Source organism: Artibeus jamaicensis, unplaced genomic scaffold (genome assembly GCF_021234435.1).
Source record: "Artibeus jamaicensis isolate MK-2021 breed Jamaican fruit bat unplaced genomic scaffold, CSHL_Jam_final contig_332, whole genome shotgun sequence".
In the NCBI taxonomy this organism is placed as follows: Eukaryota; Metazoa; Chordata; class Mammalia; order Chiroptera; family Phyllostomidae; genus Artibeus; species Artibeus jamaicensis.
In genome coordinates, this window is record NW_026521788.1 from 39,083,807 (window position 1) to 39,101,930 (window position 18,124).

Consider the following 18,124-nt stretch of genomic DNA (forward strand, 5'->3'; position numbering starts at 1 on the left):
ACACAATCTATGGTATAGAAAGTATAATTTATAAAAATATAAAAAATCTTGATTATTTTTTAGTATTGCAAGATATTACTGCATATGTTATTTCAATAAGCATGTTTAAACAATGCACACTTAACCAGCAAGATTACTTCTGTGGGAAATGATTACAACTCCCCTGTTTTTGTTTTAAAATAAAATATATATTAAGAAAAAGAAGCCAAAATTGGTTATAGGTACATATTGTATGTCTAAAAGCTTTGCAGTGAAGTTTGAAAAAAGAATCCTTTTAATCATTATTTAGGCCCTGTTTGCCAGTATTAATATGTGCTTTAAACTGTCTTAAACATTGTTTAAATGAAGTTATTTCCACGTAAAAGAAGCAAGTGTCGTCAGGTGTGCAGTCTTCTATGAAGGTCATCAGATGATGACCACAAAAGTCAACAGTGTAGAAATGTTTGGTTTGCAGGCCTACAGGACAAAGGGGATGGACAGCCTTCATGCCAGGGCTAATTTCCATATTCCTGCAGAGGGTTCAGGCTGGAATTTTAAGGGCTCAGTCACCAGCAATAAGAACCTCAGAATGATGGCTTGGGGGACAGATCCTCCTGGGATGCAGCCAAGTTGTCTATGAGTTCTCTACTGCCTTTGCAGCTGTACCACTAGTCAAGCGCTCACTCCAGGGCTCCAGGGATGTTATTCTGCAGACCATGGGATGGAGATTTCCTTCCACTCTGAAGCACTGGTCTTACCGGCAGGCACAGGTCTCCACAGACATGTTGGGGTACACCTTCAAAACCATGTTCCGATTCTCATCCAGGAAGAGGACCCCAAGGGAGTTCATCTTGTCAGGAACGCAGCAGGGCTCTGGGATGCCTGGGACAATGCCCACGGCCCTGACAATGCTCTGGATGGTGGCGTGATTGGATGGGCGCACGATCTGCAAGGTGAGAAAGGGGCAAGATTACCTCTGCGCTCTGCCCCACCCACCCACTGTGCCATCTGCATTTTCTCCACTCAGCCCTTGGAAAAAACAAGGACCAAGAAGAAAAGGTGAGATTCCAGGGCTGGTGCCCCTTTCCTCTGAAGTCAGCCACAGACTAAGTCCCTGGGGGATTCTCAAGATCCTGGGGCCTTCTTGCCCCTCCAGCCTCTGTGAGGGAAGTGGCATTGCCTACAAGGCACTGGTCACTTGGGGGCACCTGCTCATCACACATTCCAAAGGAGCACCTGAAACAGGGCAGAAGTGGTTAGAGAGAAGGCCTAAGGAGATATCTAGCCAGTTTGGCCTGGGGCCACAGCTGCCCAGGTTTCTAAGTTTGAGGTGTAAAGACATGTTTCCATATGATTGTGTTCCCAGCATGAAGGGGAAGGCCTGCACATGTGTGTGCCAGTGCAAGGGGCCTGGAAAATGACATTTCCTGGGAAGGTCTAACTGCAGTGTTAGGTGCTGCTTCACTTTCTCATCAAATCAGTCTCATGGAAAGGGCATTACCTAAATTTTACTGGTGAAGAAACGGATGCTTAAAATGACTAAGAAACTTGACTAAGATTCCTAAGATACTTTAGCCAGGCTTGGACACCATGCTCAACAGAGCCACAATGACTCTCTTCCCCTCCCCACATAACCTCTCCCATCCAGAAGGCTCTGGGTCACAGCAGCAAACACAGAGAATGCTCTTCCTTAAGCATCTCTGGCAAGATGAGCAGGACCAAGCCTCATGTGCTTCAGCTCCCTGCCAACCAGAGTTTTATATACCATGTGTTGAAGAGAAAGGCCTCCTACGTGGGAAGCAGGAGGAGAGTGAGCCAAGGAAATCTGATTTGTGAGATTCAGGCTGGTATCAGAGAAGGTGAGAAGACAGCCAGCCAGGCTAATAAGAAAAGTGCTGGGTCAGCCAGCTGGAGCCTGCTGAGTGCTCCTCCTGAATCTGTGAGACTCCACCAGCAGACACCTGTCTACAGGGTATCTCACTTCCTTTCTCTTGCACATGCTCAGCTTTGAGAAGAAGCCCCTTAATTCCTAAACAGGGTAATGCTGCCTTACTTCTGTGTCTGGGATTTCCCAGATGGATGATCCAGTTTCAAACTGAATTTATGTACCGAATTCCTTTCTTGGAGGAGAAGACATGGCATGGAACTCAGCAAAGGAGCTAAGCTGGAGGAGAGTGTACACTGAGGCGAATTGACATCATCTGGCTACTGGTTCACCACAGCTCCAGCAGTGAGAAACAGAGAGACAGAACAATGACCAGCTTGGATGGAAGGTGAGAACCTGAAAACATTTCTAGCACAATGGGTAAACAGCCCCCTGCTGTGTATTCTGATACTGGGTTGCACAGTGGGAGTTAGTTGTCCTGTGGCCACTGCCCTGAGTGGTAGAAAGGGGGAAGGAAGTCCTCACTGAGAAGCCACTGAAACCAGCTCTGTGCTAGTCACAGACACCAATGCTCTAAGGTCCAGTCCAACAACAAAAACAAGAGCCTTGGTGAGGAGGGTGCTTTGCAGACCTGTCCTGTCTACAGGGGGCAGCATCCACTCATCCTCTGTAGATTGTTTTGTGGGAACACACACACAAGGAGACGCATTCTCCACTTTCCAAAAGAAGAAATATTCCAATTTAAAATTTATATTCAACCAAGTCATCATTTTCAAAGGCACAGCCCAACCTTATCCATCTGGGGGGTGAAACCACTCAACAGGCTACCACATTAGTACCTCTGTCTACCTACCTGTTCCAGGTCTCCAAGGCCTCCAATAGATGGGAGGGGTTATTATCCCTATTTTATAGACAGGAAAAAGGTCACAAGGCAGAGGGACTTGGTAGTATGAGAGTCACAATTAGAAAATGGGTGCAACAGAGCACACCCTACCTTGGGCATGGGGAACTCGCATGCTCCTGCACAGTAGTAAGCGTCGAAGGATTTGGGTGAGATGATCCATTCATTCCACCCAATGTCTGCAAAGTCCACCTTTAGGTACCTCCGGGAACAGACCCTTGGTTCATCCCACTGCTTCCTCCGGGCTTTCTGCATTGTCTTTTCATCGAAGTGCAGCACCTGGGATGAAGGCACAAACATATCCTGGCCCTTTTTCCTGCGGTCCTTGCGCCCTGGCCGGGGCTTCAGTGTCCGGAAGGGGCTGGGCCACAGTACATGCTTGTGGTAGTGTTGGGTGCGGGGAATTTGTGCTGGCATCTCATCCAGCCCTGGCAGCTCATTGTCCTGGAAAGGCCCAGTTGCCTGTGTGGCCCGTCGGACACGGGGATCTGTGGAGCTGTTGGGGGCTGCACCAGGTTCCCGGTCTCCAGCCTGGAAGGGGTCATATCTCTGCAGTGTCACTGCCACACTATTGGGCTCTGAGATGGCCAGGTCATTGGCATAGATGAGAATGTAGGGTGCATGGGGGCTGGGCCTGGGCACCCCAGGGTCCTTCTCCCCAGAATCTAGCTGGGCAGAGAGAAGCAATTCACCATCCTGACGGGCCGCCTTGACTATGGGGGAGATGTCCTTGGTCTGCCACAGGGCCCGAGGTGGGGGCGCTAGGGCCATGGTCCCCCGGAACAGCCCCTGTGTGGCCGTGTTCTGTGAGAGGCTTCGGAAGAGCAGGTGCTGGCGTACAGGCAGGCCTAGGGGCAGCAGGCGGCAGGACGCATTCTTGGCCCGCTGCTTGCATGGTACCTCATGAGCCCGGGGCCACCAGGGCTCAGAGTAGAAGTGGAATGTGGCTGTGAGGATCATTTCCGAGTCCTGCATGGAAGTCAGGTTGAAGAAATACAGGGCCTTCTGGTTGACCAGTTCTGCAAGGGAATGACAGACCACAGCCCATTAGGTTCTCTCCTGTTTAGGTCCCCAGGTGCCATAGGGTCTTCTAGGTGATGCTAGGGCTGGGACGGAAGAGGAACAGCCATTTAGGGAGCACTTCCAGGCCAGCCTCACTGTCCTTACCTCATATAATTCTCAAATTAATCTGAGAGGGTGCCTGTGTTATACGCAATGAATGGATGAGAAATTAAGGTCAGAGATAGGGGATTGCCAATATCCTATTGCAAAAAAGGAAATGCAGCAGCAGACAAGGTAGGTGTTTAGACCTGCTGGACCCTAAAACTCCTGTCAGATCTCCCCCGCCCCAAAACATACACTCTAATACCTCTCAATGAACAAATGAACAACTTCATTAATGAGATAAGGGGATCAGGGAATCAGGTGATCAGGTGTTCGGGATGGTGACAGTCAGGTCCAAGCACTGTTGACAACAGCCCCTCCTGTATTTTCATAGCCCTCTCTTTTACAGATATTAAATGCAGCCTTTCTTCCAAATGAGGTGAATTAAATAGATAGCCTCATACTTTCCCTGCATTCTGAGTGACTTCTGAAGGAAATGGCTAAAAAGCAGTCATTTGGGCGTCTACTAATTTGTTCAGCCCAAGGTTTTTTAAGTTTGTTTCACAAAAAACAACTTTACAAAGAAAGAAATCAGGGTTGCACGAGCTCACTCAACAATATTTCCAATATCCAGGTTGCTCCAGAGGCCTAAACCATGATAGGGACTGGGATCTTGCAAACAGCACATCTGAAGCTGGGAAACACTCTGGCCCCTGTACCCTGGGCGGTCAGTCACCACTCTTTCCTGCTCTCCTCGTCTTACCAAGTGTACTCTTAGGGTCCCAGGGCCAAGACCCCTGGTCTGCAGCCCCAGGAAGCTATCTGGCCTGGCGGCATGAGTTCTCCAGATGGCCAAGTACTCTCCAGAGTTTGAATGGAAGGCAGGAATTGTTCTCAGGCCCTCATGAGATGCTGCAGACTAGCAGGAGGCAAAAGTGGCCAGACAAGCTGCCTCCCTCTGCTGCCAGTGTCAGTATTCTGGGCAGAGCTGAGAGAGGAACTGAGTTCCACAGCGTGAAATGCAAGCGGGTGCAGGGATGCTGGGCTCTACAATGGGTGTGTGCTGGGGCCACAGGTTCTCTGATATGGGCACCCATGGGATCAGCTGGAATTTTTTTTTTTAACTAAAATTTTCAGCTTAAGGTTACTTTGATTATATTGGGAAGGAGGCATACTTCAATTGAGACTTTTTTAGTGTTCTTAAGGGACTATGAAAAGGAGGAAGGAAGGAAGGAAAAATATATCTACGGAGATCCTAAGCCAGTCAAGGCTTAGACCATTTAAAAACCCTACCTTATGTAATGGTCAGAGCAAATTCAGAGAGTTGAGGCAGCCCCTGCACCCCCAGCAAGGGGCGGCCTGTGCCACATATAAGGAGCAGTGCATGTCAGTCTTAATGAACTTTTAAACTTGGCTTCCCTGAGCACTGCAGTCTTGAGTCTTGTGGTCTGGAGTCCTGCATTTCCCAAATTTCCCTGATCACTGCCCTTCCTCTCCTGGACATGATTCAGAAAGTCTGGAATACTGGGACCCAGGAATTTGTATTTTAACCAGCATGCCAGGAGATTTTAACCATCAGAAAATTTTGGGAAGCTCTGGTGGGTAGTGGCTGTATAATCTGCCTCATCTGGATTGACCTGTGGGTGGGGTGAAAGTTCACCAACAATACAGCTCTCCCCATCTAAAGTGAGGCATCTCCATGGTACCCTGCTTCATTTGTCTTCATGTTGCTTCCCAATATTCTGATACATATTTCTTTGTTAGTGTTCCTCTTTCCCTCAGAACACAAACCCCAAGAGAGTAGGGGCTTTTCCAGCTTTGCTCACTGCTGTATCTCTAGATAACAACACAAGGCCCGAGTGACAGTCAGCGCTCAGAAACACACAGTGAATGATGGAGGAAGAGTAGGGTCTTTGCTAGCTCTGTCTATTTCCATTAGCAAAAGACTCTACACTATAGAAACAGAACCAAAGCCACCTAGAGATTTGTTCTGTCATCCATTACCTCTCAAGCAGCCATCAGGATGGCCAGAGTGAGAACCCCTGCTGAAGACATAAGCACCAACATTAGCTGGAGGAAGAAAACAGTGGGTCTGTCAGGGCCGCTGCAGAGTAGGGCCAAGAATATGAACCAAGGCTCTAGGGCCAAGAATATGAACCAAGGCTCTTTTTTTTCAAGCAGGCCCCAGAGTCAGGGTTTAAATCCTGCTTTAACACATACTAGCTCTGGGCCTCAAGCAAATCATGGAATGAATGTATCTGTGCCTCAGTTTCTTCACCTGTAAATCAGGTAGAATGATTGTACAAACCGCCTAAAGTTGTAAGATCATCTCTGGAGCTTGAAGCAGGGTGCCTAGCACCTGGCACATGCTCAGAACATACTGGCCATGTGGCCTCAAGAGCTACTGCTGCACTCAGAGTACTGTGCTCTTGTTCCCTGTCTCGTGCCCAACAGGAGCCTGAGGATTCACAGGGTCTCTTCTCCCTCCTGCATCTAAACACTTCCAGTTCCTCTTAGCTTATCACCCTGCTTATCCACAGCCATCCGAAACTCTACATCCCTCCACAACTGCTTCATCCAGGTCATGGCCTCGACCGCCACTGGAGCACCATCAACCCTCAGATCACACTCATGTTTCACAAGGAAATCATCCACTACAGGTGAAGTGCTAATGTCCTTGGTACATAAAGAACCTCTATAAATCAGTAAGAAAAAGACAAGAATCCCCCAAACAAGAAGCAATTTCCACACCAAGAAAATGTAAATAGCAAATAAGCATAAAGTCCAGGGTGACCGGTAATGGAAAAAAAAAAGGTAATTTCAAATACAGATGTAACAAATTTTACCTGTATGTTGAAAATAAAATTCTGAAGATGATATTACACATATACATTTGTATATGTGTATATATAAAATTATATATAAATGTACATTTTATACATGTAATTATATATATAATTAGCTCTGTTACATCTGGGTGTGTGATTAGGGATGACTTCTTTACTATGATTTTCTATGATTTCTAGATTTTCTCAAGTAAGTAAGAACCTCTTTTATAACCTTTCTTTTCTCTCTTTCCTCTCTCTGCCCCTTAAGTCTCTCCTTCCTTTCTCATTCCACTTTCTCTTCTCACTCTCCTTCGCTCCTTCTACCTCTCCCTCTCTCTCTTCCTCTTTCTCCCTCCCTCTCACACTGCATGTATACTGTATCCTCCCCCACTTCCCATGGAAAACTTAGGATTTTGATGACCTGATTTGGCCCACTGGTCGACCCTCCATCCCCTGCCTCTCTCCTCACCTTATTTCCTCACTGAAACCAAAGTCCAAGCACAAAGTGGACTGTTTCACTTCTGTAACTGCCTAAACACCACCTTCCCTTTCGGAATCTGTCTGGGGTCTCATCTGATCTGTGAAGGCTTCACTGGCCCTTATCCAGGGCCTCTTCTCTGCTGTCCCTTAGGGCCCCCAAAGAATACCCCAGCCCTTTGTCACTCCATCAGACCACCTGTCCTGCAGCCCATAGTCTTCTGCTCACTCTACCTTCTGCATCAGCTCCTGAGCTGTCTGGGAAGGGCCAATAGCCTGTGCATTTTTGTGTCATCTGAGCTTACAGGACCTGCTACCTACTGAGGTGTTTGGGAATGACTTAGAGAAATGAAATGAATGTGACTTTTGGCACTGTTGACAGATGGGTATGTATTATTATACTCCTTTTAGAAATGAAGGAATCAAGCTGTGAGAGCTTAAGTAACTTGCCCAGTATTACACAAGTAGGTGGAAAGCTGAAGTTTAAATATAGGTCATTTGGAGTGGGGGTGTCTAATCTTAACCTTTAGCATCAGGTTCAGAGGCTCTCTGCACTGATGAAGACTTACTAGGGAACAAAGCGTACTTCAGGGAACAATGAAGTGAGGGAGGAGTGCATTAATACTAATAAGAGATAATAAATTATTGACACTTAGATGTGCTGGGCATTGTTTTAAACATTTGATATATTTCAGATCCTTTTAAAAAATTTCATAAGAAAGGGAGAATTATTAGATCAATTTTGGAAGTGAAAAAAGCTGAGTTATAGGGAAGTTTAGTTCCTTATTCAGATCAGACTGAAGATTTGGACCCTGCCAGACAGCTCAAAGCCTTTGCTGGGAACCTAACTAAGCTCTGCTGCCTGGTGGCAGGCAAGAAGCACAGTTCTGCCGCAAGAAGAGCTGCAGGGACTGATATATCCATTGTTAGGAAAAGGTGCCACCCCACCGAGGCTGCAACCGCCACCATCACTGATCAGACTTGTTCCAGTTCCAGAGCTGAAGCCCCCCACTGTTTTGCCTCATCCATAAGATGAGAGGTACCTGTCCAAGCTCACACTTCCTCACAGTTGGGTCAGGAAGCAGGCACCTCTGAGGGCTGGCGAGGGGCTGGGTGGGAAACAATTTAAGTGAATCAAGGGAGGGGATGAGAAACTAAGTTGCTGGGTCCTGCTCTATGTCAGGCACAAACCCCACCTAATTTTCATACCCCATTGTACACACAAGAAACAATGCTCAGAAGGATTGAGTGATGTGCACCACAGCACACAGCCAGTAGCTGGCTGTCCACTGGTTCCAAACAAGAATGTTAGGTTGGTCAGACTGTCCCAGACTGGTTCAGAATAATCTCCCAGATTGTCTGTTCCACCTCAGTCTTCCAAACCCTGGTAGTTCTAATGGAACTGGGGGGAGAGATATAACAATTAAAAGAGCATTGGCCTAGCAGATGGAAGGTGCCAAGTATTGTCACTGTGAACAACAGCCTTATCCCCTGCCTCAGTCTCCTTCTTTATAAAATAGAAGAGCTAGATCTGAAGGAATGTCTCAAGGTCTTTCTCAAGGCTAACAATCTTCGGCTTCACTGTTACTTACACTACCCCCCATTCTGTGAAAACAGGGATAAACTGTGTATCTCTATGCCTGGGCTGCAGCAAGTGGGTGAGCTCACCGGGGATGCTCACCCTGGTTGTAGCAATGATCTTGTCAGCCTTACTTTCCTCAAGTGCAAGGTTTGAGGAGGACTGACTTAATGGATGCAAGGTCAAACCTACACATTTATGAACACAAATGTTTTATACTCCCAGAGGAACAGTAGCACCACCTCCTAATCTGGCTGGGGCTGAGCTTGGGCTAATACATATTACCTCATTTAATCTTCCCTGCAACCCCCACAGGGAAGATACTGGCATGAACTTCCCAATTTATAGATGAGTACATTCAAGTCCACAGAGCTTTAATGATTTGCCCAAGGTCACATCCATGCTAGATGATTTGTGAGTGGCATAATTTAATAACAATTCTTCAGAAATGGACCACAGGTGGTGACTAAAAGGTACCAAGGGGTGAAATTAGAGCTGGTTGACTGGAGCCCATCTAAGTCTGCTCAGGACGGGATGGAGGAACAGGGCCTCTCAGTGGCAGATGCTCCCAGTACATGATTATGTGAGACCAAGCTTCCCATACCTGGCTCTGAGGCCACAGATGTTACCTTGAGTCACAGAGCCAATGTCTGCTTCCAGTGCTGAGATTGTTCCTGATGGTCTTTCTCTTAATGAATGGCTTTATCCCCCAGGAACACTTCAGAGGACCCCTACACCCATGTTCTAGAATGGCATTCTGTGCCCATGAGTAGTTGCCATGACAGTGAGGGTCTTCCCACCACCCCTCCCACCAGGCTGCACCATGGGGACTATAAAGGCAGCCCAGCCCACAAGGACAAACAGCTGGTGGTGCTCTCTGAGCAAGACAGGGAGAGCTGAGCAAGTGGTCTCTGTCCAGATCCAGTCAAGGTATAGGGACAGGGGAAAGTATCTGCCCAGGTGGGTGGGGTGTCCCCACCCAAACTTCTGGACCCTTCCTCAAACCACCATAGTCTGAACACTTCCTGCCAGTCCCCAGCAGGTCTCAATCCTGTACACCCAAAGCTAAGCACCAAATGGCCTTCCCAGTCCACTCTGCTTCCCCAACCACCAGATCCATTAACTGCCCCCAGCTAGAGGGTCACACACTCTGTCTGAGGCCAGTGCCTGGAACTTCTAGCACAGCTGGCTTATGCCCACCTGAAATGCCCTCTGAAGTGCCCTCATCATCTGTCAAGAGGCAATACAACTGATCCCTATGGCATGGTTCCCCCACCCATGAGCTTCTCCAGCCCACTCTCTTGTCCTTAAAGACTGGTGTATGGGGTGTTCTGTGTTCAGCAAGTGTGACACCCTTTCAGGTTTGGCAGCACCCTAGGGACAGGAACTCTGTGTCACTTTGTGTTACTTAAGTGTCCCCACTGGAGGCTCAGAAAGGGGCATGAAGCGTTTGATGAATAGTTAATGAAAGAAAGAATGAATGAGACAATGAATAGGAGGAAGAGAAAAAGCAAAGATACAGGGGTAGAAGGATGAACAAGTGAAGAAAGGTGAGAATGAAAAGGGGCCTGGGGATGCCCTTTACTTACCCAGCCGGGGCCTAAAGCTGCGGACCGTGTTGCCCCCTCCAGGACGCGCGCCCCTTCGGCTGTATTTCTCATAAAGCCGAAACATGTGGACAGCGACCATGTCCTGGGCGAGAGGACCCAGAGCAGCAGCCTTGTCCCCCAGGAACTTCTGAGGGTCGTTGCTCCCGGCCAGGCCGTCGGTGGCTAAGGGCCGTTCGGACCGGGAGGGGGCTGTGTGACTGCCGCCCGCGTCCCTGAGCAGCACCAGAAGCAACAGCAGCAGTGGCAGCAGTTGGGACCCTGGTCCTGTGTTGGTCTGAACCGGGCCACAGGGCATGGTGAATGGCGGCGGGGAAGGTCCGGACACTGCAAGGAGGGAGAGCTCGGGCTCACCGGAGGCTGCCGACCGACCCTGCGGATGGAGGGCACACGGGGAGCCGGGGCAGCAGGGGCAGCCGGGGCAGCCGGGGCAGCCAAGGGACGCGGGGTTCAGGGCAGAGCGGAGCGGCCAACCTAGCTAGCTTGGTCTGTCCGCGCCGTCAGAGCTCCAGGCCAGCGGTCACGGCCGTCCGGAGCCCCGTGGAGTGGAGCTGAGCCCGATCCGGTGCGCTGCCTTCAGGGACTCCCTGCGTGGAACTTTGTAGCTCAGGGAGTGGCGGGTTCGAAGGGTTCCAGAGGCCGGGCGGAGCAGGCCGGGGAGGGGCGGAGCGGCCAGCAGAGCCTTCGAGGGAAACCCGGTTGCGCGCCCTGGACCACTGGGACAGCAGTGGATACAGCAGTGCTAGCCCGCTGCGGGTGCGTGCGCCAGCGTGTGGCGGCGCGCGCGCGCAGGGGTCTGCGTTTGAGTGTGGGGCTGGAATGTAGGAGTGGGCGTGAGTTCCTTGCTTGGAACTAGAGAAGGGCGACCCCGCCGGCTCCTGTGTGTAGGCGCCGCAGTTTGGCAGCGGTTGCGCGGGGGCTGGGGACCGGGAGGGGGAAGCTTTGGAGGGGGGCCCGCCTGCCCGGTTGTCTTTGCAATGGTATGCGATGACTGTGTGATTGCAAGATGACAGCTCCCCCGTGAGGACCGGCGAAGTGATGAGTGTGTGCACCTCTGAGCCAGTGTGTGTGTCCAAAACGCAAGGGTGCAGGGAACGGGGACCAGACCCTCCCTGAGCAGCCTTTGAAAAGAAAAAGAACAAAACAAAACAAAACCCCCAAAAAACCCTACTCCCAGGGCTCAACCAACCAGGGCAACTGGAAGAAGATCCCGATTGAAGTTCACAATTAGTTGGTTAACTGACCCTGGATTTGGAGACAGTGATTATAGTCGTTGAAGAAACGCATCAAAGGGCCTTGCTAATCTTTGGACTTGTAGTCATCAGGGTTGTCCTGTAAAAGGACATGGTTTCAGATGGCTTTAGAACACATTTCCAAGTTGTCTGGTTAGGAGACAGACAAAAAAGCAGTGGCTGTCCATAGAAGGCTTAGGGATGAAGTGAGGGTGTCATGATTCCCTGGGCCCACTGCCCCTCACCTCAGCCCTGGGCAGAAGGTCCTGCACTTCATTTTGCCTTTAGCAGGGTTTCCTGTCTACAGATAGAATCTCAGGGGATTGGGGAATTCAGTTGGAGAAAAAAATTACATCTTCATTTTCACTAATCTAACTGAAACTTAGCATCTCCTTAAAGAGAGGCAGCAGCCAACCACAGTGATATTAAACATACTTGTGGCTTTGTCCCCAATAGCTACCACTCACATGTATTTTCATATTACACGAGAGTTGTTTCACATTTCTCAAAATATCTTTTTGGCTTGTTACTTTTCTTAAAATAAAGTGACAATGAAGTTAAACCCTCTGCTAGTTATTTAATGAATTAATTTTTAAAGGTTTTATTTATTTATTTTTAGAGAGGGGAAAGCAGGGAGAAAGAGAGAGAAATATCAATGTGTGGTTGACTTTCACATGGCTCCCACTGGGGACCTGGCCCACAACCCAGGCATGTCCCCTGACTGGGAATTGAACGGGCAACCTTTTGGTTTGCAGCCCACTCAATCCACTGAGCTACACCAGCCTGGGCTAATGAATTATTTTTAAAAGTACATATATTACTATGTTGCACAGTTGTTTTAAAAAATATCTGGATAACCCAGCATATTAAAAACATTTTTAGGAAGTCTTCACATTTTTCTCAGACTGAAAAAAAAGGTCCAAGGTCCACAAAAAAAGTTTATGAATTCTTCTGAGAGAAGGAAAGGACTTCTTTAAAGCGATGTTCTTCCTGTAGATCTAGGGTGCTGCCCATGCTAAATTTCAGAGGACTATTTGCAAACTTGTGAACATGCTGTTCCTTTTACTTGGTACTTCGGGCTTCCTGAGCCAAAATACTTACTTTTCTTGGAGGGCTCACAATGCAATGATTGAAAATTTGCTGGAGAAACCTTCTGTTGGTATGTAAAACACAGCCCATTTGTCGTTTTTAAAAACCTTGAAGTGTTAAATTAGAGGTCATCCTATTAACAGCCTCTGAACCCGAAGCCTGTAGATTTTGGAAAACTATAGAGAAGCATTTTATTTATTTTGATAATTAGCACACATCACATTCAACTTCCCATTCCTATAGCTCCCATTTGTTCTGTGAAACAGTTTTCAAAAAAAGTTTGTTGGAGGTGAGATGATCGAATCCCAATCTTGAACTTGATGGATCTCTCCTTATAAGTGATCCACACCATCTTTTACTGCTCCCTCCCCCACCCCAACCCCATTTTCCTCCTTCTCTGTGTACCCCTCACTTCCCCTCTGTCCCCACTCCTTTTCTACCCCAGAATGCCTCTGACCTGTATCGGCTGGGGGTAACCTCTGCTCATGGGTAGTTTTGTCTCTGCTGAAGCCATACACAATCGAGGACTGTGAAAAAAAGAAGTGAGTCTGCAGGAGGCCGGGACAAGCTGGGCTATTCTCGATCTGTGTCCATTAAAAGCCTTCTTGCTCTCCTTAACTCATTCCCACTCCATTCAAGTCAGCCAGAGAGAGGGTCAGGCTTTAGCCAGCACTAAAACCTGTAGGGTACAGATTCTCTGACATTGTTGGGAAAGAATTAAGGCATCAGCCAGGGACAGCTAATATTTCTTGCCTTGTTTTATTGCTAAACAGCGGGACTGTAAAGTCTTGAACACTTGGAGAACTATGCCCCCTTTTCATGTAGCCGAGATGATGGGATAAAAATGTGTTTGGTGAAGCAATTCAGATTACCACTGGGTCATATCCTTGCCTGCTCCCAGCACAGCCTGCAAACAGCATTGCTAAGACAGAGATAATCACTGTGCAATTTCAGCTCATGCAGAACAGCTTGTAGAAATAAGGCTAATTGTGGAGTTTGCCAATGAGAACATTTAGTTTTTAATAGCTCAGGCTGCAGCTCAAAATAAAAACCAAGATGGAAGGCTGTGGATTCAAGTCCTGAGGGCTATGATTTCTGACAGCTTCCTACTAAAATTAACAGTCCTGAGAGTATCAGACACTAGTCTTACCATGGATCTTGAGGGCTTGAACTTGCCAGTTGTGGTGGAGAATGCTCTCTCTAGGAAGGTGAGAAGTGTTGATGCAGGGGTGGGGGGTGGGCTTCGGTTCTCCAGGCTTCTCTGCTGCACACTCTGGGATAACAGGGGTTCCTTAACCTCAGAAAACCCCTGAGGAAGGAGTGCAGAGACCCAACTGTTGGACTGGGTAAATAGTTATGAAGTTCTCCACCTGGGTAAAGGAGAATGCAAACTCTGGACAGTTCTGAGAACTCTCATTTGGTTTGATCTGGAACCTCTCCCCAGGTAACATCACATGAAATGTTCCTGAACAATAGTTTTATGCTACTGCCCAGCTAATTTGTGGAGTAGTCAGTTTTTGGCTCTCATTAGCCCTGTCACCCTGGATCAGCCCCATTGCCTCTTTGGAGACCCAGCAGCCTCCTGTTTAAATAAAAAGGTTGCTACCCAAACTCTGTTTCACCTCCCACATTCTATGCCTGAGGCTGTGGCCTCATGTCAACCCATTCTTGAAGTAAGAGTGTCTACAAGATTCTTTGGAGTCAACTGAAACTAGGTTCGTGTCCCTCTTTTCACCCACATATCTAGCTGTGTGGCCTCAAGCAAGTTATTTGACTTCTCTGGACCTCAGTTTCTTCAACTCTAAAATGAGTACACGAGCACTATATTATGAGGATTATTAATAAGGTTTAACATGAGATGGTACTAAATAGCACTGATCCTTGTTCCTGCTCTTTTTTATTTCCCTTGTGTTCAAAAGAGGTTTTAGCCTATTTAAAGTGAACCCAAATTCTAGGAGATTCTTAAAATATTTTATTTATTTATTTTTAGAGAGAGGGGAATAGAGGGAGAAAGAAAGGAAGACAAACATTAATGTGTGGTTGCCTCTCATAAGCCCCCAACTGGGGACCTGGCCCACAACTCAGATATATACTCTGACCAGGAATCAAACCAGTGACCCTTTGGTTCATAGGCTGGCAGTCAATCTACTGAGCAACACCAGCCAGGGCCAAATTCTAGGATATCTGATGAGAGGATCAGCCTGGCCATTCCTTGCTCTGCAGATGAAATGCATTTCTTAACACACAGTGCCAAAAGCTGGAAACCAAAAAAAAAAAAGAAGAAGAAGAAGAAGGAGAAGGAGAAGAAGGAGAAGGAGAAGGAGACAGAGAAGAAGAAGAAGGAGAAGAAAAGGAGAGAAATTTTCCTCAATTAGGGAGTCATAGACTTCTACCAATGGGCCATTATTACTGATATCTGTGGGTCCCTATCAATTACAAGGATGATTATATAGCTCTTAGTCTAGTTTTCTCAAAACTCATGGACCTAAGGACAAAAGAAATGCCAGCGAGTCCCTGTTCCCATTTGGGGCACGAGCTGTGAAAGAGTAGCTGGAGGGTTTGCTGGAGGGAGAGAGACAAGAATCCCAGGGCCTGCCCATGCCTCTGGGCCCAAATGTAATAAATCTGTGAAATAAATAGTACAAAAGACTTCATAATCAATGACAGATTTCATTTTAGCTCTGGCAATATCTGTCTGTGGAGTTACCGTTTTATAGGGAAATAACCACCCACTCTGTGACTCCTTCTCAGCCCATATTCTCTTTCTTAAAGTTGGGAAAAACTTTGAAATCAAAGTCAGCTCCTTAGTGAACTGTGGCAAGAGAAAGCATGACTTCCCCTGGGAGGGAACCCAACTCTCCCGTTACTTCCTAGGGTGGCTCAGGCCATTCATTTCTGTTTTGCTAAAATACCCGTGACATGTGAATAAACCAGGATTACAGAACATTGTCTCAGGCAGTAATCTGAGCCAGCATGGGCTCTGGTTTGATGAAATATGGTGCTCTCTGAGAAAACATGGGAATTGGTATTACTTCTTGTTAAAGCTGAACAGTGAAACTATTTAGAACTGAGGCATGAATGCTGCACTGTGGGGAGTGACAATTTGAAGGGAGCCGATCTGGGGGAGGGGGACAGTGGTGTGTGTGAGTTGGCCAGAGCAAGCCAGTTGGGTGATGTCTGCAAGGGAAGCAGCCAAAGGGATACTTTAGGAATTAGGAACCCTTATTAGGGGCTGCTCAGTCTCCTTACAACCCCGAAATAATCTTCCTCAAAACCTTTGCAGGAGGGACAAAGCCTTACATCTTTGTCCTGGCATTTAAGACTTTGTCATTGGGTCTGTGTATCTCAATCTGTCTGTCCCTGGAGAGCCTCTCTTCAGTCTCTTTTTGCCAGTCCTCTCATTCACCAGAATTCAGAAAAGCCCGTATTCTCCCAGTACATATCCCAGCCCCCTCCTGCCGTGATTTCCTGTAGATATTCTGGGGTCTACCACACAATACTCCTCCCAGGACCCAGGTCCTCATTCTCCAGCTGCCAGGACAGTTGTCTGTGGATGGCTCACAGCTGCATCCCTTCCCAAGGATTGCCTCAAAAGGGAACCAAAGTGTCCCCTTCCCTGGGACAGCCCAAATGTAGTGATTAGGCCCTGAAGGGTGCAAAGGCCTGGCCCCCTTGCCCCAAGGCAGAACGGTTCTGCGGGGCTATCCAGCTCCAAGACTCCCCATGGGCTCTACAAGATCTTTGTTGCAGCTGTTTCATATTCACCTTCTCCCTATGACCAATCCAGTTCCCACAAGCACTCTCTCAAAATCCCCACATACACATTTTCTATCCCAATATATGTTTCTCAGGACACCTGACCTAAGACATCAGAAGTGAAGTGAGAAAGTAGATGCTAATATGGGATCTGGGAGCCAAGACATCTACTGCCCAATGGCAAAGAGAACTGTATTATTGGTGTAGCTGGAGCCTGTGCAGTGGTAAAGTGGAGAGTTTAATATCTCATATTTTAAATGTTCAAGGGAAGTGATTATTAGAAAGACAATGGAATTGGTTGGCTCTTGCAGAGTGATATGGATTCATGGGAAATCACTAATATAAGGCTGAAGGTGATTAATTACTAATTTTAAAGCAAAGTATGCAAACCAGATAGTTTTCTTGGCAGCATATGAACAAACTCTTGTCTCTTACAGTGGGTGCAGTTAGGCCCATGACTTAGATATGAAGGCAGCAAGGCTCCAATGATGGTTGAATTTCTCAGTCCCAGGAATTCTGCTATGCCAACGTCAGGGCCCTGGCTGGGCAGGAGTATGACCCTAAGACCTGGGATGGGAGCATCTTGGTTAATGTACTTGAGACCTTAAAACTTGACACCTGCTTACATGCTCTAGGCCTGAGGAAGTGGCCCATGCCACCATCCCCCACCTTGCTTGAGGATGAAGCAAGTACTTTGGAGACTTGAGTAAGACACATGTACTTCAGAGGGTGGGACACAAGGCCCATGAATTTTTAGCAGTCTGCTGTATTACTGAGACTGTTAGGGGAATAGTGGTTTGAGAACATTGGGACACCCCCTTCAAAGCAGACAAGACACTATTGTGTCTTGCATATCCCATCTCTGAAAAGGAAACACAACTCCCAATAGGTGTTTTGGGTTTTGGAGACTATAAATTCCACTGTTGGGAATACCACTAACTCAAAGTTACAGAAGGCTGCCATCCTTAAATGAGACCCAGAGCAGGAAAAAACTCTGCATTCCTGCTGCTTGCAGTAGGTGACCTGTTAGATTCTGTGGCATTGGAGGTATCTGAGAAGGAAAGACTTCATGTGGAATTTATGGCAAGGCCAATAGGAGCAAAATTTTGGAGCAAGACCAAGCTATCTGTAGCAGAGAAGGATATGCCATTGGAAAAGCAGCTCCTGAATTGCTGCTGGGTGATGATAAAAATACAAAGCCTAACATGGCATGTCAGGTGATCATGCAACCAGAATCACCCATTGTGAGCTATGCTCTCTTAAATCTACCAAGTTATGAGTTTGGTCAGGTGCAGCAGCAATTCTTCAGAGATGGAAGTGGTCCGTCTGAGATTGGACCTGAATAGTGCTGGGATTCAATGAAGCTGCATCAGCAGGTGGCTCAGACATCCATGCCATCCATCACTGTTGCACCTATGTTTGTCTTATAGGCACATGCACCTATGTTTGTCTTGTGGTCACATGCAGAGGGGTTCCCTAAAGAAGGGAAATGTATCAGCTTGTTCTGTGGATGGATAGGCTGAGTATGTGGGTACAAAGTGAAAATGAACTTCTGCTGCATTGCACTCTCACTGAGGGGTGGCCCTGAAAGAGTACAATGAGAGGGAATCCTACTATGGGCAGTTTTGGGGGACACACATGGCCATTCATTCTGTGAGGAAAGGAAAGAGATCTGAGATAAGAATAC

At 47.5% G+C, this 18,124-nt stretch overlaps 1 protein-coding gene across 2 annotated transcripts; it reads right to left on the reverse strand.

The window, feature by feature from the left end:
• Positions 1-400: 400 nt before the first annotated feature.
• GDF10 (growth differentiation factor 10) lies at positions 401-11,119 on the reverse strand. 2 transcript variants are annotated; one of them, XM_037158437.2, is made up of 4 exons: positions 10,835-11,119; positions 10,343-10,687; positions 2,859-3,784; positions 401-925 (listed from the first exon to the last, which is right to left on the reverse strand). In XM_037158437.2, exons 2-4 carry the CDS (start codon positions 10,656-10,658, stop codon positions 734-736), a joined length of 1,434 nt encoding a protein of 477 aa, XP_037014332.2. In that variant the 5' UTR covers positions 10,659-10,687; positions 10,835-11,119; the 3' UTR covers positions 401-733. The 2 variants fall into 2 exon arrangements, with proteins under 2 accessions (XP_037014332.2, XP_037014331.2); XM_037158436.2 differs by having other exon boundaries at positions 10,343-11,119.
• Positions 11,120-18,124: the final 7,005 nt, after the last annotated feature.

Coding starts and splice junctions, on each gene's coding strand:
- GDF10 (XM_037158437.2), bottom strand. CDS start 10,658: ATGCCCTGTGGCCCGGTTCAGACCAACACAGGACCAGGGTCCCAACTG. Junction 3,785..10,342: donor CAGCTTTAGGCCCCGGCTGG/GTAAGTAAAGGG, acceptor ATTCCCTTGCAG/AACTGGTCAACCAGAAGGCC. Junction 926..2,858: donor GCGAGTTCCCCATGCCCAAG/GTAGGGTGTGCT, acceptor CTCACCTTGCAG/ATCGTGCGCCCATCCAATCA.